The sequence below is a fragment of the Rhopalosiphum maidis genome, chromosome 4, assembly GCF_003676215.2.
Source record: "Rhopalosiphum maidis isolate BTI-1 chromosome 4, ASM367621v3, whole genome shotgun sequence".
NCBI classification, from domain to species: Eukaryota; Metazoa; Arthropoda; class Insecta; order Hemiptera; family Aphididae; genus Rhopalosiphum; species Rhopalosiphum maidis.
In genome coordinates, this window is record NC_040880.1 from 12038413 (window position 1) to 12063222 (window position 24810).

General features: G+C 24.8%; 2 protein-coding genes across 8 annotated transcripts; one reads left to right on the plus strand and one right to left on the minus strand.

Annotated features, from left to right (window-relative positions):
• Window positions 1-4540: 4540 nt before the first annotated feature.
• On the minus strand, window positions 4541-15578 carry LOC113550402 (serine/threonine-protein kinase PRP4 homolog). 4 transcript variants are annotated; one of them, XM_026952199.1, is made up of 20 exons: window positions 15287-15578; window positions 15094-15201; window positions 14634-14847; window positions 13346-13503; window positions 12850-13274; window positions 12739-12768; window positions 12422-12581; window positions 12244-12333; window positions 12008-12095; window positions 11686-11943; window positions 11356-11597; window positions 11141-11294; window positions 9621-9758; window positions 9205-9319; window positions 8809-8915; window positions 8605-8736; window positions 6927-7100; window positions 6450-6522; window positions 5826-5893; window positions 4541-5223 (listed from the first exon to the last, which is right to left on the minus strand). In XM_026952199.1, the coding sequence occupies exons 1-18, from the start codon at window positions 15289-15291 to the stop codon at window positions 6487-6489; spliced, it is 2634 nt and encodes an 877-aa protein (XP_026808000.1). In that variant the 5' UTR covers window positions 15292-15578; the 3' UTR covers window positions 4541-5223; window positions 5826-5893; window positions 6450-6486. The 4 variants fall into 4 exon arrangements, with proteins under 4 accessions (XP_026808000.1, XP_026808001.1, XP_026808002.1 ...); XM_026952200.1 differs by lacking the exons at window positions 4541-5223; window positions 5826-5893; window positions 6450-6522 and having other exon boundaries at window positions 6621-7100; XM_026952201.1 differs by lacking the exons at window positions 4541-5223; window positions 5826-5893; window positions 6450-6522; ... (1 more) ...; window positions 8605-8736; window positions 8809-8915 and adding an exon at window positions 9391-9478.
• A 620-nt stretch (window positions 15579-16198) lies between these two features.
• On the plus strand, window positions 16199-24493 carry LOC113550400 (protein melted). Of its 4 annotated transcripts, XM_026952195.1 has the most exons (15): window positions 16199-16222; window positions 17206-17290; window positions 17362-17522; window positions 17809-17953; window positions 18057-18231; window positions 18297-18460; window positions 18539-18748; window positions 18825-18991; window positions 19070-19189; window positions 19260-19360; window positions 20572-20722; window positions 20801-21098; window positions 22169-22304; window positions 22362-22885; window positions 24140-24493. In XM_026952195.1, the coding sequence occupies exons 2-15, from the start codon at window positions 17243-17245 to the stop codon at window positions 24383-24385; spliced, it is 2646 nt and encodes an 881-aa protein (XP_026807996.1). In that variant the 5' UTR covers window positions 16199-16222; window positions 17206-17242; the 3' UTR covers window positions 24386-24493. The 4 variants fall into 4 exon arrangements, with proteins under 4 accessions (XP_026807996.1, XP_026807997.1, XP_026807998.1 ...); XM_026952196.1 differs by lacking the exon at window positions 16199-16222 and having other exon boundaries at window positions 17144-17290; window positions 20840-21098; XM_026952197.1 differs by lacking the exon at window positions 16199-16222 and having other exon boundaries at window positions 17144-17290; window positions 22362-22889; window positions 24140-24260.
• Window positions 24494-24810: the final 317 nt, after the last annotated feature.

Genomic DNA, 24810 nt, shown 5'->3' on the forward strand with positions numbered 1-24810 from the left:
AAAGATAAAAAAAAATTATTTTTTATATTTTTTAAAAAAATAACACTTATCGCAACATATATATATTAAAAGTAGCACAAGTCTATGGTAAATTGTATGGTCTTTAATTTTGGTCATGGGTATTTTTATCGTAAGTTAAAAATCTAACGAGTTATAAGCGAAACAAGTGAAAGGGGTGCGCCACCCTTTGAAGAGGGGTGGGGGGCTACGCACAAGGGGTAGGTGTCAGGACTTTTAGTATGTTTATAAGTAAGGTATGATCTAAAAAAAAAATTAAACTCCAGCTTTCGTGGAATTAGTTCCGAACTTTTTCCTAATTTGACTGGGCTATAGTAGAATATATTATATTATTAGGTACCTATATTTAAATTGTAATATATCGTTATTTTACGCGATTTTATAAAAAATTAAATTTCATACGCTCATAAAATTTTTTCTTTATTGACGCTGGAATTTTTTTTTATAGTTATTTGAAGAAAAGTTACGGATAACTTTGTGTTGGGCTTTTAAACCTTAGATATAAATTACAACAATGAATTTATGAATTTTCAACTTCAAAATTCCGCGATTTTGACATATTTCGTAAACATTTGAACTTTTAATGCTTATAAACAAAAATTGTGACTAACGATTTTTGATTTTTTTTTACTACAATAAGAACAACTTATAATAAACCTTATATTAAATTTTAAAGATTTTTTGGTGTGCCATTTTTTTTATCGGTATTTCCAGGAAAAAAATTTAGAAAAATCAAAAATTTTAATAATCTATGAATAGTTTAAAAAAATTCTAAATATTTTGAAAATTTAATCGTAAATATATAACACCAATATAAACATTTGGTGAAAATTTCAAGTATTTACAATGATTCGTTTTTGAATTACAGCAAAATCAAAAAATCGATTTTGTCGAAAAGTGGTTATGCGTAAAAATTTCTGTTTTTCCGTTATTTTTTCAGGGTTTTGACGCTTTTGAAAACTACTGGACATTTTTTACTTTTGACCCCCCCCCCTCCCTACAAAGTACCAACTAGATGAATTCTCCTTTACAAAGAAGGGCTGAAGTCAAAAATCAAAGTATTATTTCTACTCCAAAACGTGATGACCGACACAAAAATAAAAAAAAACACACATCTTTGTAGAATCAATACATTCATCACTCCGTTCAGAATCTAAAATAGAAAATGTAATAAAATCATTTAATTCACAATACAAAATAAAACCAAATTATTAAATTAAAATGTGTGTTGACAATCGTGGTACTGATAACTAATGAAGTATTAACCACTATATTATAATCAGTAAAATCAATAATCAATTATTAATTTTATTTTTGTTTATTATATTAATTTAATCACTTAATCAATAATCGTGATATTTTTGGTAAAAAAATATTACATTGTGATACGCATATGAAAGTTAAAAAAAAATACGGCCAATGGAAGGGTTCAAACCCTATGACCCCCCCCCCGTGAGTACGCCACTGACTCAAATTGCATTGGTAAATTTAAATATTTTCATTCGCCTACCTACCTGGATTTGTAAACCAATTCTTGTGTGTCTGGTATCCACGAGCGACTGTGATTCAATTTACAGCAATTAAAATAATAATTTAAAAAAAGATATTTATTTAAAATGTTTCGATTAATGTTTAAATTGTTATGTCTAACTTCACTACGTGTGTATAGTGTATTAATTTGTGTTGGCCCATAGTGAAAATTATTATAAGTATCTAGTATAGTACTAACTATACACCGTAAATGCCACTGTTAGGTACACACAATTAACTATGTTTTTATTAATAAAATATTAAATATAAAAATTAATTTTGTGTTAATTATTCTTGTTTTTTTATATGGATAGCCGTAGCTTAAGGGAATATGCAGGGGCGCCATTTGGGGAGTATAACGTATACTTTGGCTTCCCTATTTTTTTCCTAGTCTTATTGGCCTGGATTAAAATGTACAATGCGCCGACGGCGCACGGGCGATAACCTATGGCCCTACGAGTAAAAATTAAAATATATTATTAATTGTTTTGAATACTACATAATGCGTAGGTATAAAATATAAATGTATATTATATTATTATGTATGGAGATAGGTAATAAATAATAATGAATATTTATTTTTAGATTCATATTAGATTATAGCATGAGCATCTATGATCATTGATCTAAGCTATTTCCAACACTCTAGATAATGTTTTTGTTTCGTTAGTAGGTATCAATGCGGTATAATAAAATACAGTACTGGTATATAAATATATAATAAGTACCTACGTATCGGCGTATGTGGGTATTCCATTATAATATTATGTTTGTAATTCAGGATAATTCTATATTTCTATAATTTCTATGATGTTGTTACAGACTACCTACGGCTGGCTACGGTTACACTTAGTATAATATTATATCTTCAATGGCTGACAAACGATTAAGTGATTTAAAGGTCAAAGCGATAGAAAAATGAGATGCTAACAAAATAAATTTAGATGAAGCAGTAGATAGATTTTTTAAAATTAAAACTAGAAGGTATAAGCTAGAATAGCATAATACATTTTAAAAAACTAATGTATTTTGTATTATTATTTATTATAATATATGTTAATAAATAAATACAATATTAATAAATTGCATTCATAAAATATAACTAATATAAGTACCTACCTACTACCTAGGCATAATACTAAATATTTTTGTATCTATATTAAAAGGAATAATTTGAATTCATTAAAATATACCTTTTAAGAGTTTGACCCCATACAAGCGACTTACACACAAACCATATCTGTATTTACTATTTTGAAAAAGTGGCCTAACAAAAAACAATTTGGCTTGCTTAAATGTTGGCACCCCTATTATAAAACTCAAATGGGTTGCCATTGGGGATATGTAAGGGGCCAGGAGGTATCACTTATATGTTATGGATAGTTTTTTTAAATAGCTCAAAGCTACATCCTCCCTCAACCACAAGAAAAAAGAAGAAAATTAAAATAAATACATTACCACATTGACGAGTATTCGAGTCCTAATTTCTTTTCTATTAATTGAGTATCAGTAAATTCATTTTCTATTTCGATCTATTTGAAGTCGATGTTTTCATCTTTTTCCAAAAATATAAATTGTTAAGTATAAAATGCCAACAAATAACAATGAACGAAACCACAGGTATATTTAATAAATAAATCTCACGAATACTAATATAGTATATATCTGTGATAAATCTATACTTGTCTCTCGTGTATGCTTTTAGGTTTATCATTACCAGTTACCACCAGGCATTCAATAATAATATAACACTAAAGTTAGTACTTAGTAGTGAATAATTAAGTACTGCGTACTACATAATATACTTTACAGTATAATAATTATATACCTAAAAAATGTAATATTATTTTTGTAAGCATAATCAAGTTAACAAAATACCATTTTATTTTATAGTGTTTTATAAATTATAAGTTTTATTTTAAATTTACAATGTATAAAAATAAAATTATAAAAAAATAACCAAGAAAAATCTGCTTTCTGGTCAAAATTGTCTACCACTAGTGAGTTTTAAATATACTGTTATAGTGTTTTTAATTTGCATATTTCAAAATGTATTTGGCCGTTGAGCAATATTTTTTCATTATAGTTGGTAGTATAATTCTTAGTAAAATAATTTTATAGGTAAGTACTTATCTATGTACGGTATACCTAATATTCTTTAAAAATAGAAATATTGAATTTACGTAATTATTTATTATATTGATGACTGTTTTAAATACTAAATGTTTCTCATTTTTACTCTTACCTATAGACATAATCTAGGTTTGATATTTTCACTTCTTTAATTTCATATATTTTCTAATAAGATCATTATAATTAATTAAATGAGATATTTTTGAATTTTGTTGTAAAAAAAAAAAACAAAAATATTCAGAGCCTATAGCGGATTTATTTATCTGCATTTCTTTGTCCTTTAAATGGTAGCTATATTTTAACAAAAAAAAAAAAAAGCCCATTCCCTAAATTTTAACTTAATCATTATATTAAACTTAGAACTCTTTACTCTTTAATGATAATTTGATGGGTTTGAATAAGAAATTGATATTTTATATTTGTTACATAATAAACTTATATATTATTTATTAATAAAAAGTAGGTAATATTAAAAAACTTGATACATTTATTTTAATTAGTTTTTATTCATCAATTAAATGATTTACTACAGTTCCTCTTGAAATTTTTTAAATATTTTACATTTTACCTTATAACAATTATATTTTTATAACTTGATGCCAATTAAGATCATTTTTTTTCCATTTCAATAGATATAATGGCCAAGCTAAACCAGGGCTAGGAAGTTTTATTAATTGCACATTTTTTTTTTTACATAGAACATCAAAAGTAAGATAAAAATTTGTTTCACACTTTGCTGACATATAAGAAATTTTAAGTTACCTACTAATTTAGTTTAAAGTTCTATTTATAGGCATATTTTTATAAATTAAAAGAAATAAACAATATTAATTTAATAAAGTATACAAATATATGAACGAAAATATGTGTATTTTGATTTTCAAGTAGTATATTTTATAAGTAGAGATATATCAATTGTTATCGCTATTGACATCAGATAATTTATTCTATTTATCTCCAATAATTTGGTTATTTTTATGAGATTGTTATCAGACATATTGTAATGAAATTATTGAATTTGTCATATTTACATTCCAGAGCTGACCAAATATAATATAGTTCCTAAATACTTATTACCATATTCTATATAAAAAAAAAATTCCATTGACAATTTTATTTTGCATGTTTACCAATTTGTAGTACTAAAACTTCCAAGCCCTGCTTTAAGTTTGTCACATTAATCCAGACATACTGGTCTTTATACCAACTATTAAAAAAAAATTGGTTTTATAGTTTTTTTTTTCTTTTTTGACAGTTTAAGCTCCGTCATTGGTTTTGAGATCCTACATAATATTTTCCAATCAGTTCTAAGATTAAAAAAATTTAATTATTTTTAATAATATAATAAATGACCATTTGTGTAATTAATTTCTACTAATAATACATCTGTAAAATATTACTATACGACAGTAATAAAGATCCTGTATCCAAGAAAATTACCAAGAGGAGGAATTACATGAGCCTTTTGCATATTAATTATAGAAGATCTATTAACTCAATTTATACCTATTTATAAACTGTTTTTTGACATTTGAGCTTAACCTGTAATAAAATAATAAATAAATAAATATTAACTAATATGATATTACTAATAATATATTATTACTTATTTTATTTATTTATTTATTAACCTTAATCTTGAATTATATATATTTTTTTAATGGTATTGGTTCTTGACCTTATGTGAATTAAGCCTCAAATTTAATTCAATTTACAATACTTAATTTTTTTTTGTTTCTTACAATTTTAAGAAATGATTGGGGATTTATAGTATTAATTATTGTTACAAAAATGTGAGTTTTTCCTTTTTGTTTAAAGAACATAGAAAAAGTTTTTAAACACTTTGCTCATAATTTTTCTAAGGAAAAAGCATAATTATAAATAATTTTGTTGAAAAAAGGGTAAATAAATAGTTTATAAAATAACCACAAAATTTCACTTATAACCTATTACAACAGGTCATTGATAGAATAAAATGTTAAAAGTAAACAATGTGTAAATGTGTGATTAATGAAAATTATGGGATAATTTCAATATTTAGAAGTATTATTAATAACTAATAAGAAAGCCTGTAGTTAAAATATTGAAATAATTTCCAAATTACTAATTAATCCTTTTTTAAATGTAATATTTCATTTTGTTACCTGTATGGATACCAATTATGGTTACATAGCCATTTTGATTTGCCCCTCTCTATCTCTGTTTGATAACCCTGAAAAATGAACGACTCACAAAGAAATTAAAACTGTAAATATTTACTATATCCTATATAGTTTAAGAGTAAGGATTTTTGAGAATTCCTTATTAGTGACAACTCCAGATTTTTTTTAAGAAATTTCCTATTGAAAATTTATTGGAAAATTAATAAATCTAATACCAGGTATATGGTCTAAATTTCATTCTTAAACCTTATTCTAGATCAGGGGTGGCACGTGCGCCTTTTATAACACATTTGATGTTATTGAATGGTACACTAGCATCAGATAAAATAACATATATATTAATGTAAAGTAAATAAAAAATACTAATTTTTCATGGCACATTTTCAATTTTGTATTTTTTATTTGGTACTATATAGAAAAAGGTTAGCCACCCCTAATCTAGATTAAAATTCAATTCAAATCTGGAACTGCCACAAACCAATAAAGTATAAACCAACATTCATATAGGAAACTATTATAGGCAATTTAATTGACTTAGATGTTGGTGTTAACATTTTTTAATTAAAGCGTTAAATTTAGATTTCCTGATGATTATTGTTTAATTACCAAATAAAAATTGGAGGAGAAATGATTTTGTCAATTCCTATGCGTTGTATGATTTTTTGAGTAAGCTTTCATTCTGCAAAATAAACAAAAACTGTTAGATAGAAAGAATTCTGTTGAATAGAATAATATCAACACACGGAATAAATAAAATACAAAATGGAAATGTTAAGATTATTTTTCAAAATTGTACTTTATTATTAACAATATTTTGTCATCTTGTAACTACAATATAAAGAGGTCATAAAACGACCAATTTGAGGTAAAATTATTTAATTATTTATATTAATTAATAGTTGAAAAGAAAAAATAATTGTGTACAAAATAATGCAAGTGAAAAATAATTTAAAATATGAAAAATTCTAATAAGTTTTATATGTCGACTCAACAGAATCAAAAGAAAAATCAGTGTTTCAAGTTAATTTTTCTATGCATAACTACGCGCACTGATCAATTTTTTTCCGATATGAACGGATGTACCAAAGCCTGTGATATGCCAATGCGTTTTGAAGAATCCAATGTCAGTATTTTATCAAGCAAGTCCTTCAACTGTCCAACTTTACGAATTTGTTCCTCCGGTAATTTTTGGTTTCCCAATAATTCAGTATATAAATCTCGACTAGGATTTATTGAAGACATCGTTATAACTTTCTCCTAAAAAAAAAAATATATCAAATGAATCAAAAATATTATAGACATAAATTATATTAATGAATAACATTGTGCAATTCCAAAATTGCTATGGATATAATTTACCTATTTACACAAACTCGAAAAAATAAAAAGGGAATAACATATAACTATTAAAAGAATAATAATGACTGAAGTCTTCATGATTTCCAACTACTCTATTATTACAATTATATTACACAATTTAATTTCAATCAAATAATATTTTATAATTTAAAGAAGCTTTAATAACAATAGTTTATTAAAACATGTGTTATAAAAATTATAAATTATTTTTGCAAAAACATTGGCCAAAATTTAATAGATAAATTATGGAATTCCGTTTTGCTTGTAACTCAATAATAAATTTGTACAGTAGTCTCTTTTTATTTCAGACAATTTAGGTAGAACATGCCTAAACTATTGATTAAGCATAAACAGCATTGTGAAAGTTAATAAAAATCCAATCATAAATTTTTGCTCTTTCAGCTAACCAAGTTAATCTATTAAAGTATTTAAAACAACCTCAAAAAAGAGTAAAGCAGGTAACCACTCTGCTGCACAGTAAGCATTGCTAGTATACCTTGTCAATAAGAGTAAGTCACTGTAAGGTATATATTAAATTTAATGATAAATTGGATATAAAAAATATAATTCCAACAATAACAAGTTATGAGATTAATTTTTCAAACTTTATATATGAATTTTAAAATTCCTATTATAACATTTTTTACTGACATTTCTAGAAAAAAATATGTCAAATATCTAAGAATCAAAATATTTTAAGTCTTATGTATAATGCTATAAATATATTATATATATAAAATATTAATATTAACATTTAATGAATATTTCAAGAATCCAAAGTTATTTGTTTTTTAGTTACATCAAAATATCAAAATTAATTTTATCAAATACCAGTTTTAAGATAAAAAAATTCAAGTTTTTTCATTATATTTTTGTTATTTCTCCCATTATTTTGAAAAGTATTGAAAATTATATACTATTAACTACCCCTCTCAAAAAAATGATAATAATAGATAAAACAAAACACATTGATGTAAAATCAATGTTCATCATCTATTATAATAAGTTCTTAGATGTACATTCAAAATATTTATAATAAAATTGTAATATAATTTAAAACACTTTAATAACAATAGTTCATTATTAAAACATGGAAATATAAATTATAAAATTAATGTCGCAAAGACAATGGCCAGAAATAAAAAAATAAATTCTGGAATTCCATTTTGCATGTATTTGTATTAAGTTGCTATCAATTATAATATACTAAATATAATATGATGAAGTAATATAAATTTATCGATAATAATGTATACTTGAAACACCAAAAATGTGATTTTAAATTAACTAAAATAATAATAATTATTCTTATTGTTAAATTAATTCTACTACTTATAAGTTAAAATATCATTATTTTTTAAAATGTATAGTGCATGTAAACTTAAAATAAAATAATTCTTACTCGTTCTGTAACTTTGTCAACTTCGTGATACAGAAAATTACAATTGCTATCAAAATGTTGGTCTTTGAACATTCCTTTCCGAATAGTTTTGTTGGCCATTTTTCCTTTTAAATCCATAAAAAATTTCAACATCTAATGATAAAAAATAAAATACATTTAAAATGTTTTTATTGTTTTAGTAAAAAAACATATCAATGCAATTACTTGGTTATTGGTTTTTCCAGGAAATAATATTTTACCAGTATAAAGTTCATAAATAGTACAACCAGCAGACCACATATCAATGCCAAATTCACATTGAATACCTAAAACTAAAACAACACACATACTTTAAACTTTTGAAGTATCTCTGATGAGACTTTTTCTAACACCAGACCATCTATACAATTGTATTTCAAATAACCAACCATATTTTTTAAGGATTATTTATAATAATTTTGACATTAATGAAGATAAGTTAAATGAAAATAAATTTCAATAATCTGAATTAAAAATAAAATACTGTTTTTTAAATTTATTCCAAATAAATTAATCACATTATTGTAGGATGGAACTAATTATAGTGTTTGAGAACTACTGATGAGGCAATAAAAAACTTACTTATTTCAGGAGACCGGTAAAATCGACTGACAAGATATGGTGTGATTTCATTATCAGTTATGTGTGATGCTGATCCAAAATCACATAATTTCAATACTAACTTACTTTCATTGACCTAAAGTTGAAACAAAAGTAATATATTTATGAAAAAAATAATATTAATGTTTTATTTTTTGTTATTATAACCAGGAATATGAGATTCGCAGGAACTGCAGACCACACAAATAAATTTTTCCAAGGAGTTGTATCATAGTTGAACTGGACTTGGTAATACCTAATTACCAAAAGGCAAATAATGTCAATATAATGATCATAATTTTGCAATGACAATGGCCAGAAATCAAAAACTAAATCCTGGAATTCCGTCTTGCTCAACTTAAATCTAAATTCTAAATTTATGTTATTAAAAAACTCACCAGAATATTATCAGGCTTGATGTCAGCATGTAATATATTTGCCTTTTTCATCAATTTCAATGCCAAAAACAACTGCTGGCTATACGAACGAACAGCTTTAATGTGTAATCCAATGTCTTTGCCATACTTTTTCAACACCTGTAAGTTTTAAATATTAAAAAAAATATTTAATCAAACAAATTAATTTAAAAATAAATGTTATTAATATGCAATAAAAATAGTCAAAAAATATTAAAGTAATATTATATGTTTAAAATTCAATACTATTATTTTTCAAACAAAACTATCTTGTTCAAAAATGTAATTCCTAGTACAGACTGCCGACTAATATTAACGTGCTTACTCTAGCTCCAGAATTCCATATTTGAGTAAAGTCAATTTCAGACTCCCTTACACAGTTATGATGAGACTTAAATCAGGATTTTAGATTATGAAACCAAAACTAATATAAAATCTAAATTTTGGATTTAACATTGTACATTCCTGTACTCTAAATAAAAAAATTAATTCTTTTGGTATAAAATCTAAAATGATTTAGCTATTTTAAATTTAGAGTAAAATATGGATTTTAGAATTTGAATCCCAAGAATGCATATATTCACCAAATTCCAGATTTTCTCTTCTACCATTATTTAAGTCGTTCATTCATTGGTCAAACACTTTATAGAATGATCACATTTCTTTCTATCAGACACTGTACATCTCATTCCAAAATTCATTAGACCACAAGTCCACAACTATGTGCAGCTGCATTTATCTTATTAAAACTACTGTATAATACATTACATCTAACAAGTTGCTTTAATCCTATATTAAATGCAATTTTATAATTTACAGAAGTATAAATCACAACTTATATTGTTGTTGAAGACAATTTATGCAATTCTATGACATACATTAAAAGTACCTAAATGGACATATACTCATAAGCGCTGTAAATTGTAGTAAAAGTGCCTTATCCCATTTATTATTTAGAATAATGTATAGGATATCGGAGCACATACATTATAAAGGTGTCCAAATATTATTAGTATAACAAAGATAATAAATTATTTACCTACCCCCCTCCATATACAACTAAGTGGTTTGATATGCATGTTACAAAATATTAAAATAAGTGAAGTTTCATTTTAAGATTTTTAAATTTTCAACTAAATTTTTTTATTTATAGTTGGGAAGACTAGGAGAATGAAAAGTGACAGCTTATGCCTATGCTATCAATGAAGAATTTTAAAGGTGAGCATATTTTTAATTATAATATACTATATAAAAGTTTGATCAAGAATTTATGTATATTAAACAAAGCCACCAGATGTTTACTAACCAGTAACCACCTGCTAGGTGACTGACTGAGAATCCCTGGTTGGAAAACAGGTTGCCAACATAATTTGCCAGCAGACACTTTTCATTCACTCCACACTTCTAATACAATTAATTAAATTTTATTATATTAAATTTTTTTTAAATATTTTACTAAAACCTTAAAAAAAAAAAATAAGTATTTTTATGATTTACTTTACCTCTCTAAGATTCATACTGAGTGGTTCAAAAACCATGCATAAATGTTGCTTGTGGAAAAAGTGACGGTATAAACGTAAACAATGAAACCTATCGTCAGGATCCGAATCATTTAACCGTTTAAGAATTTCTAATTCTTTCAATCCTGTTTTATGCCTGAATTAAAATAAAGTACAAAATTTATAATTATCAACAATAACTATATAAAATTACTCACATAATTTCATTGTTCCGTATAATCTTAACAGCCACATCTTGATTATCACGAGCAGCGTCTCTAGCACGAACGACATTAGAAAATACTCCTTGCCCGGTATATCCATAGACAGTATAACGTGAATCCATTGTTTCACCAATTCTCACACGATAATATCCTTCTGCGTCATCCCAGTTGTCAGTTAAAGAAGGATTTTCTGGTACACTCTTGTTTCCGTTAGATATACCATCTGGTTGAGGAGTCTGAACAAGAATAAGAAAAAGATTAAAAAATATTAATACAATTATTGATTATAAAATTTTATGAAAATTGTATAAGGTTATTAATTACATGTTGTGTAGCATGAAATGAATCAGCTTCAGCAAACATATCCCATTTGCCTTTTATTAAATCAGGATTTAACACATGATCAGGCTTTGTGGTTTCTTTATCTGTTGCTGAATCAGAATCATTTAATCTCCTATCAGTTTCTTTAGGAGATGGAGGTTCTGGAGAATGTTGAACAGATGTTTCAGTGGCATAACTTCCGTGTGGAGAAGGATTCATAGAATCTTCACTATGCAAATTACTATTATTTGCTCCTAACCTCTAAATAACAATTTCAATTCATAAGATTAAATAATACTTGAAATAAAGTACAATCAAAAATTACCTTCAACAACTCTTCCCTTTGCTTTCTTCTCTTTTCAATAATTTCTTCTTCGTTTTCATCTTCCGCAATATTTATATTTACATCAATGCTATAAAATAATTAATTCACAAAACCCAAAAATTAACATGATTAAAAATAAATAAAAATATTAGGGTACACATAATATATTGAAATTATTTTTTAACATATTATAATATGTAAGAAATAATAGTAAAATAAAATTAAGATATACTCACTCAGAATCAGAAGATGACTTATCATCTCGCTTAAGACCTTCAGAAAAACTGTCTTTATATTTATCCCCTCTATCTTTACCTCTATGAGATCTATAATTATTAAAAATATAATTAATTTTATTTAAATACATATAATTTAAATTATTTTCACAAAATTGTATTTGAATCTTACGCTTACCTAGAATATCGTTCTTTACTATGTGATCTCCTATCATATTTTCTATTATATCTCTTATCCCTTTCTCTGTCCCTGTCCCTATCTCTATCTCTGTCTCTCTCTCTTTCTCTATCCCGATCACGGTCACGTTCTCGATCACGGTCTCTATACCTATTAGAAGCTATAACAAAAATAAATTAAAAAACATATTACATTGTATTTATAAAATAATTAAAAAATAATTAAGGGTTTATAAAAAATAAATTATAAATTTACTATAATTTATAATATTATATAGTCTTATCAATTTATAATTTATATTAATATAAATATCTTACCAGGTGGACTTCTTGCACGGTCTCTATTAACTTTAAAATAAATAAATAAATATGAATAAAAATAAATAAAATAGTAATATTTAAATCATTACAAGATGTTTCAATACTTACGTATAGGACTTTTAATACGATCTCGTCTCCGTCTTAATTGATCTTCACGTTGCTTAATCTGTTCTTCTCGTCTTCTGACTTCTTCTGTTCGTCTTTTTGCTTCTTCTTCTATCTCTTTTATTTCTTCATCTCGTCTTCTTTGTTCACGCCTCCTTAAATCGTCTTCTCTTTTTTTAATTTCCTCTTCTTTTCGTCTAATTTCACGTCGTTTTTCATCTTCCAAATGTTTGATTTTTCTTTGTCTGTCTTTATCTTTTTCTCGACACCTGTCATATTCCTTATCTCGATCTCTTTCTTTTTCGCGTTCTTTTTCTTTTCTTATGCGATCTGATTTTAAATGAATTAAGTCTTTACTTACACTTCTATCTCTTGTTTTCTTGATATCTTGACTAGAACCATGATGACGTTTTAATGGACTTCTTACACTATAAAATAAAATAAATTAATCTAATAAAATCTAATATTACATAATGTTTACAATTTATCACAAGCATACCGTTCACAAATCTTATTTTTATATTCTTCATCCGATTCATCATCAATTAAGTTAATAGTTTCAACTGATTTTTTAACACTTGGCTTTTTTTTTTTATTGGTTTTATCGCCTTCTTCTGATTCTGATAAATAAGCACCTAATCTTGCTTGAAGTAAAGCCTAAACATATTAAATAACATTATCTTTAAACAATTATTCAATTATGCAATCTTATTTAAAATATTATAAGCTGGAAATATTGTATAAATATTCTAATATAAGTGGTTATTTATTATTAAATAGAAAATCTTAATCAGAATAATATATCGTTTAGATTTTTAACTACATATGAATTAATTTTTAGATATTCTATAGAAAATTTAGACAATTTAAAAAATTGTTTCTACGGTTAGACACTTGTAATTATAATTCAATTTATATATTAGAATATTAAAATTTATCTATCAAATAATATCTTAAGACAATATCCATTGATATGTAAAATACATCACAACTTCACATTTTATATAAATGGGATCATTGTTATATATTCAATATAATAATATTACAAAAATGCAATAATTTATTAAAAATATCAAATTTGAATTAGATTCATTTTAGATGAAATAATATTTAAAAATGACATACAAAATAGTCCGACTTTATCTGAAAAAAAATTATTCAAAAATTTTGTTCATTTGGATAAATGAAAACAAATAAATTATCATACAGTAATCCTTATTATTAAGGTAAATGTATATCAACATATGGTATGATTATAAATTATAATATTACTCATAAAAAAAAAGTATTGATCTAAATATTTTTTTTTATCAGTGTGTCTATTAGCTATAAGGCATTTGTTAAGAATAGACAATATTGATCCAAATATTTTAGTTAAGTTTTTCCATATTCTAGTACAGATCAGATGTAAAATCATTTGGATACACATAACCAGAGTTCAAAATTTCATACATTTGCATATTTCTTAAAAAGCTGCATATTTTGTTAATAAATTAACAAAATGAAAAATTAATTATAAAAGAAATTAAGAGCCTTCATACATCTTTATTTTGAATAATATCTAAAGATTTATTATTAGTTGTAATTACATTCAATAAAAATAAAAAAGAATATATTTAACATTTTTTTAAATTGACTAGTATAAAAGAATTAATATTTTATAAAAAAAACCATTTTATATTAAAAATTGTTTAGTAAAAATGTACGTAATTCTATGTTTCTTAACATATAGTTTCAAATCCTGCAAATAACCATAAAATATTTTATTTATATTTAAAGAAAAATACCTTTTGCTTAATTAATTCTTCTAAATTCATTTCTTCTTCATCCAAATTGATTTCTGTTATTATGGATCCTTCAATTTTTTTCTTTTTAACAATGTCAGATGGTGGTGGAGATGGTGGCCTTTTTTGTTTACCATTTTGAATATGGTCACCATTCGATTTTTTTTTATCCTTTATTTTGGTTTCTCCATTTTCTTTCTTTGTTTTTTTATGTTTTCTATAAAATATTAAATACCTAACAGTTAGCTAATGATTAAACTTTTAAAACTAAATTGCATATTTTCTAAAAATTAATTATGTATAATTCACATAGACCTTTTAACTAAAAATATAATAAATTGATATTATACTCAAGACCATGTGGTCAAATTTACTAATAATCAATGTATCTATGATGTAGTGTAATTAAATAAAACATTGTCAATATTTAATAAATGTAATTATAAGTAAATATTAAATTTACCGTTCACTTCTATGCTTGTGCTTCTTCTTCTTTTTCTTCTTATCTAATCGACTGTTATCGACTACTTTACCAGAGTCTGCAGATGAATCATCTGACATACTGTCGACTCTACAATTTATTTTCCAAAAAGCAAGTTAAAAACAATTAATAAATGAATGAAAACAATAATAACACATAATCAAGTTTAACTTACGCCATGTTTGTTGACGGAAGAAAATAAAAAACAATAAACTGCTCAAAATTGTTTTTAGTATTTCATAAAAGATATTGTCGTTTCACGTTCAAATAAATTATATACTTACACAAAATCAAATCACATTCACATAAACAAGTTACAACAATATTACAATAATAATGGTTTCTATCACATCAAAATTTTGAACACGAACTAAATCAAACCCACTTTTGTTATTTTACAGAATAGAGCTATAACGCTAGAAAAAGATGAGTGCATAGTACGTGCCTACTGCCTATGGAAGTATGGAGTAAGGCTACGTCCTACCTACCTATTATTTGTTTACGATATTATGTTATAGTAGTTTCAGTTAAAAGTAATGCAAAATATATAGAGTGACCAACATTCAAATTTATCAAAATGAGGTCACGTACACCATTTGTTAAGCCTAAAAAAAATATATATAGTGTCATAATTATTTTTAACTTTTTTAAATAATACTATAATAGTGTATGGTTATCTAAATTAACAACGTTAGGTTAAGTTACATTTTTATTAAAATTAAAATCATGATTATTACAAAATTATATAAGACTATAAAATAATTAATGACTTTTAAATATGGTTCTACTGCAATACTATCAATCTTATAACGTGGAGTTTCCGATATGGCCATATCACAGTTCACAACATTTCAATATTTTTTTTATACAAAAATTATTAAGTATAAACTTAACTTTGTTATGAGTTAACAACAAAGCTTAATCTATACTGTTAATTAGAGTATTGATCTTCGAATCCATTTATTTTAAGTATTAACGGTGCTTGTAAACTTATTTTTTCTCATTTTCTATTTTCTATTTTCTGAATTGTGTTTTTTCTTTAGTCATTTTCTTCTAATTTTTATTTTTTTTTATTAGTGATTTAAATAATTTAAAGAGTTTTTATTCATGGGTAAATAGTTGTCTTATAATATCCAATTATTAGTACCTAATATATCATGATAACATAAAAAAAAAATTGTTTTAGCGCCTATTTTTGATTTCACAGTACTAAGAAACCTAAATCATTTTAATTTAGTTGTTGCTTATGCATGCTTCTTTATCTAGTATTAAAAAATGACTCTTATTGTACAAGTAGTAGTAGTTTTTAATGTTTTCTAAATCATTTAATCACAAATTCTGCTTAAAATTAATAATAATCATCAGTTGGCAATCTGATGATCATCAGTGTGTATTACAAATATTTAAACATTTGCCTATACATAGAGTGAATAGAAATTGTATTGCTCAAATAATTGATCCCTATTGAATACCTATTTTGAGCCTAAAGTTTAACATTAAGTTAATAGGTTAGGCATACTTATATTACCTATTAAGAAATTAGGCCAGTCAGTCGCTCTGATAATGATAAAAATAAATTTGTAAATATTATGCACAATATACTACATTAATATCTGGGTACTTTCCTGCTATACGAGACTACGGCTATTTTTGTGACTACCTCCCAAGACTACCTCTTTTATCGCGACTACCACAATTAGCTGTACGATATCTACGCGCTGCGTTCTAGCGTAACAATTCATAATTGTTATATTATCTATTATATTATTATATATATATACAGGGTGATTCAAAATTTGTGTTACAGCCACTTTAACACATCAATATTCTTAATAGAGAACAATTTATGATACAAAAATTTTTTGATGTAGAAACAAATTAAAATAATTTTAAAAGTATTTATATAAATAATAATAATATGACTGGGTATATAATCAATATTATATTAATTAATTTTAAAATTTTAATTTATGTATTTTGTATGACATAATATTTATGTAAATTTGTTTATTGATTAATTTTAAAATAAAGTCATTACTCATTAATGTTTCACATGTATACATTTGAATTTTTATTATTTAGTTATTTTTGTAGAATTTTGAAACTGTAGCTGTATTTAAAGTTGTAAGAAATGCATGAACTGTTTACACAAGTATTGAACTACAAAGATTTGTCTAAGGTATAATTTATTTAGTTGGGAGTTTGTATTTATTTCAATTCTTATTTAATGAAAATAAAATTAATTTACAGGCTGGTGATTTATTTACTGTTTCTGATGATGCTATTGTGAATGATTTATCAGAAGTTATTAATATAATTTGTGAAATAACAAGCTTACCTGATTATGTATACAATGACAATGATCAAAGTGTTGTTGAAATATGCATCACAAGAGTTACTACTGCTATTAGGTATTATATATTATAAATGTGTATTATTATACTATTTTAAGTTACATATATAAAAGGCTAATTGGTAGATAACATATTGGACTGGTTCCATGTATGTTATTTTATTTAATATCATATTATACATTTATACATAGTTTTATACTCAATTATAATATATAATTTCTGATCAAAATACATTAAATATCATTCATCTGATTTAGTTCTTATTTTAATATTATCTGGAGAAATGTATAATTACCTATTTCAATATTTTTTAAACTAATGTATGATATAATCAATTTGTTAGAGAAACCGGATCAATGGAACAGCATGCTGAAGCCCTGGTTACATTACTGGAATCATGTCTTAATCATAATCTTAAACCATCGCAAAAGGAAGAAGATCCACCTCATGCTAAAATATCATCAGACATAATATCCTGCATGTTTCTTGTTAGTATACAATTATAATTAAAAATTTATAAATGGGCTAGGTATGTATATCTTATTTGCAAAAAATAATCATTAAAATCCACAAACATAATATTTATTTTAGAATTATAGCAAAAAAGAAGTTATGAAAAGAGTATTACCAGTAGCTGTAAAATTTTTACATAAAGGAAACAAAGTACTATCGAGAAACATGGCTTCATATCTATCACTTGCAGCAATTGACAACTCTCCATTACTATCAAATCATATACAGCTTATTATAGATTCTATAATTTCAGGTAATTATTTTTAACAAGTTTATAACTAAGCAAAATTTAATTTACTTAATAATCTAACATTATAGGCAATTATCCATTATGTCGAGTCCTTCCTCAGATTTATGAAGTAACAAGAGATCCAATTCATGACCATGCAATGGCTTTAGTTTCTTTACTTCCTTTATGTGAACTCACTGAAAAGTTGGCTTTATTACAACTTTGCTCTCTTATAGCAAACAATAAACCTTCTGTTAGTATATGTCTATAGTAAAATCGTATTTAATTATTACAGAAAAAATAACAATAATAATTTTTAAAAAATGTTTAGTTATTGGAAGCTAGTTTACCACAATTATGCGAATATTTATGTACTTCTCAAACGGTTATTCCTACATTACAAGTTTTTCTTAATTTAGCAAAAAACCAACCGCAACTTTTATCTGATTATGTTCTGAAAATTAAAAAAGCTGCTGAATGTAATCCAAATGCTCTGTGTATTGCTGCTCAAGTTTTATCGGCGGTTGGAAAAATAAATAAGGTCTTATTATTATTGCCTGTTATATTTAATTTTAAAGTCAAGAATAAAATAAAAAGTGGTATTATTTTTTTTACAGACAAAAGCACAAGAAGCATTAAATTTTATTATGGATCATTTAGCTAAAGTAGATCGAGGAAGTCAAAGTCTATTAGTTCGTGAAGCTACATTTCTATGTTCCTGTTTTCCAATTTTATTTACTGATAAGATATTAGACGGAGTTATACAAATTAGCCGAACTACCAAGTAATTATGGGATTTTCATTAGTATTATATTAAGTATTTTATTAAAATATTAGCATTAACAATAATGGTTTTCTGCAGGTCTCATGTAAATCAAATATCTGGTGGAATAACTATAGTTAAAGTTGGTGGAAATCAGTCACCAACTAATTCAAATATTACTAGAACAACTCAAACAGATAATAATGGAAGAAATTCAAGGTTGATTTTTGTACAATTTACATAATCTAAAAATTTTCATATATTTAATACAAGTTTTTTTTTTTAATAGAATTGTGATTACACCAAGGCCTAGGTTAATGGCAGATAGTCGTAGTACTGGAAGATTACAATCATCTAACGCTCACCGTAGTATGACACGGTTAAATGCAGGTAAAAAAAAAATAACAAATATTTATGTTACAACAATGTTAAAGTTGATCAATAATATACAAATAATTAAAAATCACACACAATGTAGTTAGAAATTACCATAGACAATGTTATTAAAATAATAAATATGAACTTGTGTTGTAGATCTTGCTCTCTTCACCTAATTGCTCTACAATTTATTACCTATAACTATGGCCTAGATTTTTGTGCTAAAAATATTGTTGAATATGTACATACAAATTAAATTCAAAAATAAGAAAAAAAACCTTTATTACTTGCCAAATAAAACTAAATATCTTAAAAATTATAACACCATGTATAATAATATTAAAAAAAAAAAATTAAAGAAATAAAAAATAATAAAACTATAAAAATTGCAACTATTACCTTTAATAATATAAATTATAATTAATGTAAAATTAATGACAGAAAACATAATATTGATTTTGAGACAATTACCAGCACGAAGAATGTAATTTAAGATTTTCAAATTAGAAACTTCTATAATGTCACATAACATAAATTTATATTTAGATAAACTTCTTTCTATATTGCAAGACACTATAATATGTGCTTAATAACAAAACAAGAAATATCTTCAGGTGAAAATTCTTAAATGTTTTTATTATTTTTATTATTTCTCCAATTAATATTCCGTAAGGGTTTTTAATTTGAGAATTTTCTAATCTTTTTTAATATTTGTAATAGTTTAAGCTGCTTCTATGCCTTTACTTAATTTATGTTCATCACTTTGAGCTAACTCAAAAGTTTTTCTAATATGAATTAGTTTAGATGTTTAGAATGTTTTAGTTTAATTATATTTGGGACAACCTCTGTGATTTATAATAATACTTTTTCAAGCTTCATTAATCTCATAGTCATTGAATAATTTTTATATTATTTGAAAGTTAACTTTTAAGTGTTCAAGTATTATATAATATATTATATATTTTCAAACATAAAATTATGCAATTTATAGTCATTTTTTCTCAAATATGTAAAATTAAAAATAAACCATAGACTCTTTCTAATGAAATGTCAACATTTGTAAACAAAATTATTCTAGGTGATTTGTTAGAAGAATAAAGTTTATAACTAGTAAATTTGTGTATTATATAATACAATTAATTTTTGAACTTTAGGTGGTATAATATATATATACATTGTCAAATCATTTTGCATAAACTTAATTTATTAAATATTTTTTTTAGCATCTGGTAGTAGAGTTGGGTCAGTCGGAGGCTTGCATAAAAGTATGACTAAATTAAGCTCTAATCAAGTTTGTATTGCTAATACATCAAACCGTAATAAACCTTCTACAACTAAAATATCAAGTGGTGGTGTAACAGTTACTACACCTTTGTAAGTTTATTTACCTAAATTACAATAAAATTATTTATTTAATAATTGAATTAAATTTGAAATGTATTATTTTTTAAGAGGAACAGGAAGTATATTAACTACAAACTTCAATTACAGTACAAACTCTAAAGATTCATTGGCTAATTCACTAAGTCAAACTTTGGCTGGACGAGTGCAAAACTCGGTGTCTCGACCTTTAAGTACTGCTGGAAGTTCTCCATTAAATCAAAGTTTAACTTCTCAAGGACCTATCCAATCAAGTGGCCCAAGTTTAAATGTAGACCCTAGTGGAGTCAATACAGGCATTTATTCAACTGTTACTCCAAGACGAAATCAGAATACCAGCGTTACAATAATTAATTCAAGTGTTTCTCAAGTAATTAAACAGAAAATTAATATATTTTAATCCTTAAATAAATAGGATATTTATTAAGTTTTATAAACACTATAATAATAATATAAGGTGATTCTTTTATCAAACACCCATTATATTAAAATCTATTAATGTTTTTGAAATTTTCCAGTCAAAATAAAACAATTTAAAAAGAAGGATGGGCAAGTGGGTATTGCTCTACTGTATAGTAGAGGTGGAGAGTAGCTCACTATAATCGATGTGTTAAATTTCAATGCAATGACTAGTATCATTGATATTTTAAATCATTTTAGGATATATTGTTATTTTACATGGTTACGTAAACATTTAAAATCCATACGCTCTTAAAGTGTTTTCTATATTGACACTGGAGTTTTTTAAAGTTCTTCGAAGGAAAATGTTTAGAGAACCTTGTAATCGATTTTTCAACTTTAGGTAAAATTCACAAACATTTTATGAATTTTCAACTTCTTTAAAATTCCTTGCAAATTTTTGTGATTTTAACATATTTTGAACTTTAAATGCTTATAAACTTTTTTTTTTTACTATGATAAGTACAACTTATAACAAACCTTGAATTAAATTTTAAAGATTTATTGGAATGCCAAATTTTTTTATCGGCATTTAAAAAAAAAAAAACTTATAAAAATCGATAATTTCAATTATCTATAAACAGCTTAAAAATAAGTCAAAATATTTTGAAAATTTCAAGTATTTACAATGATATGTTATTGGGTTACAGCAAAATAAAAAAATTGATTTTGTCAAAAACTGGTTATGTGTAAAAATTCCAGTTTTTCTTAAAACTTTTGAAAACTACTGGAAATTTTTACTTTTGACCCCCAAAATACCAACTAGATTCACTTTCCTTTTCAAAATGGGGCTATAGTTAAAAATCAAATCACTATTACTACTCCAAAACATGATGACAGCCAAACAAACATATCATTTTAAAATTAATACATTCATCACTCCGTTCAGAATCTAAAAATATTTTCAAAAATTATAATTAATTTTGAAATAATGAGTGTTATAGTGTTTACATATTATTTATTTATGTTATTGTATTTTAGAGAATAAGTGTATTTGAACCATATCCAATGAGAGATACTATGCAGCATTTTTGTGAGAAACATTTAGATAAAATTAAAGCTTACATGGAGAAAGTTTCAGTTAGAATTCCACCTCCTGCTAAGTGCACAATTGAAGGTTTGTATTGATTAACTATTATTTGTTTATAAAATTGATTTTTTATTTAACATTTAGAAAGAAGAGCAAAAAAGACGGCAAAACTACATTTTGCTTGTGAAGGTCGGGGTGAACATTGCCTCTATAATCGAGCTTTATTTACTGTACGTACACGACATCCTCGTGTTTGGATTCATCTTATGTTTCTTGCTCTTCAAGCAAGATCATCGTCAGCACTTAGTTCACGCCATCCTTCTGTCAGTGCCTTAAAAAATTGCTGGGATATTCTCAAATGCGAAACTAGGCCATTTCTAACATTGGTAACCTCAGCATTTCCATGCACAAAAGATCAGGACGCTGTTTTAAATGAACTTCGTAATAGTGGTTACTTTGATGTATTTGAACATTGTAGTGTAAATTCTGGTGGTGGTTGGGGTTGTTTTTTATGTAATCATCCAGAACGAGCAGTTGGTTTTCTGCAAGATAGTCAGCCAGTAATTGAAGGTCAACTAAAAGAAAAAAAAGGAAGGTGGAGAATATTTAGAAGATGGAGAACACGATATTTTACACTGTCTGGAGCACATCTCTCTTACAAAGGCTCAGTAAGTTAATACTTACTCAATCTAATTCATTGTATTCACTATAAACTATAGTTCTACAAATATTCCCTACATAATGCAAAATATATTTATGTACAGTAATTTATTTTAAATTTACATACACAATAATCCATAAATTTAGTATAGTACTAAGTTTTAAATTTAATAACAGGCATAAATTCAGTTTAGTCCCATGTTTATTTTTTTCTAAATTGCATTTATAGGCTACTAAATTCATGCTTATTTTTTAATTTTTTTTTTTCAAATGTGTTTTAAATCTTTGAATCTGAAAGTATTTTCAAACATAAAGCAAATATTAGAAGTTACATAAAAAAAAAATATGATTTGATTATGACTTTAAAAACTCGTAACTATTTTCTACTGTATTATTGAACTTAACACAATAATATATAATATATATTTAGATTAATTTTATGCTATTGATTAATTACATCACATAAGGCATACTATATTACTAATAGTAAAATTAATTACAATAAAAGGAATATAAACTAATATTAAAATTTCCTTAGATTTAGGCTGACAGATGGTCTCCCGGTCAGAATTTGTTTTTCAAATACTAAATTTAATTATTAAATTTAAATTTTATACATTCATTACAGTGACCTACTCAATAGTTATACTAAAAACAGTAAAAACTTATTATATTTCAAAGTGACTTCTCCAATTTACTTATGCTAAATATGATGAAACAATACTATTTTAACCATTCTACTTACTTTTTAAAGTTAAAAAATTGATATATACTCATAAATAAAAATATGTTGTTCTTCACCCCCCCCCCTTGTCATACTTCCCAAATACCAATAGGAAATTCTTTTTTTTTCAAACTCAGTAGTTATTACATAATAAATAATTTAAGTAAATTCTTTTCAAAATTTTTATTAAGGATACCATAATTTTAAAAAATCCATTGTTTTCTATTTCTTTTTATAATTTAATAGTCAAAATCTAATGTTTTTGTCATATTTACAGTAAAAATTCTAATTTTAGGATAATTTTTTTGGAAAATGTCAATGTACAAAATATGAAATTATTTTTTAAATATATCAAATTTATTGACTTAAAACACATTTTGAAAATATTAAAATATGAGCATAGTTACTTAACTTTATTTGTTCTATATAAACTATAGTTTTTTGTCATGCATTAATTTTATACCAATTTTATAAATCTATTTTTAATTACAATTTTGTTTTGTATTAAAATATTTAATTTTTTATTTTTTTGCTATAGAAAAATGACAAAGAAGGAACTCCTATTGACATTCATCAGATTCGTAGTGTAAAAGTAAGTCGTGGTGCTCGAAATATACCTAAAGCATTTGAAATATTTACTGGAGAAGAATCTCTTATACTGAAACCTAAAGGTGGTAAAAATGCTGAAGAATGGGTACAGTGTTTGTCTGTTGTTGTAGCACATTCACATTCAAAAGATACCACAAATTCAAGAAATTCAAGTTTAGTTAGGACAACTATATAAATGAACAAATTATTATTTCAATATAATATTTGTAATATTAATTACTAATATTTATTTTAATATATTATAATATTATGAATGAACATGACATCCAAATAATATGATATTATTTCAATTAAATTAGATTTTGACTATTTATATTATAAAATTAATTAAAAATGTATTATTATTAAACTAGGCATTTTTTTCTTTATTCAAAAAAATGTAAATTTAATACATATACTTACTGTGTTAATTTCTACATACTTTTTACTACTACAAATTAATGATAATTTGAAAAAAAATCTGGTCTGTTGATCCGTTCCAGATTAAAAACAACTTTTTAGTTGCATAATGATTTATTAATATCATCACAAGGTAAGACTAAAAAGTGAGATCTGGTATTATATTTTAAAAATTACCTATATTAGGTAAAATTGTTATCA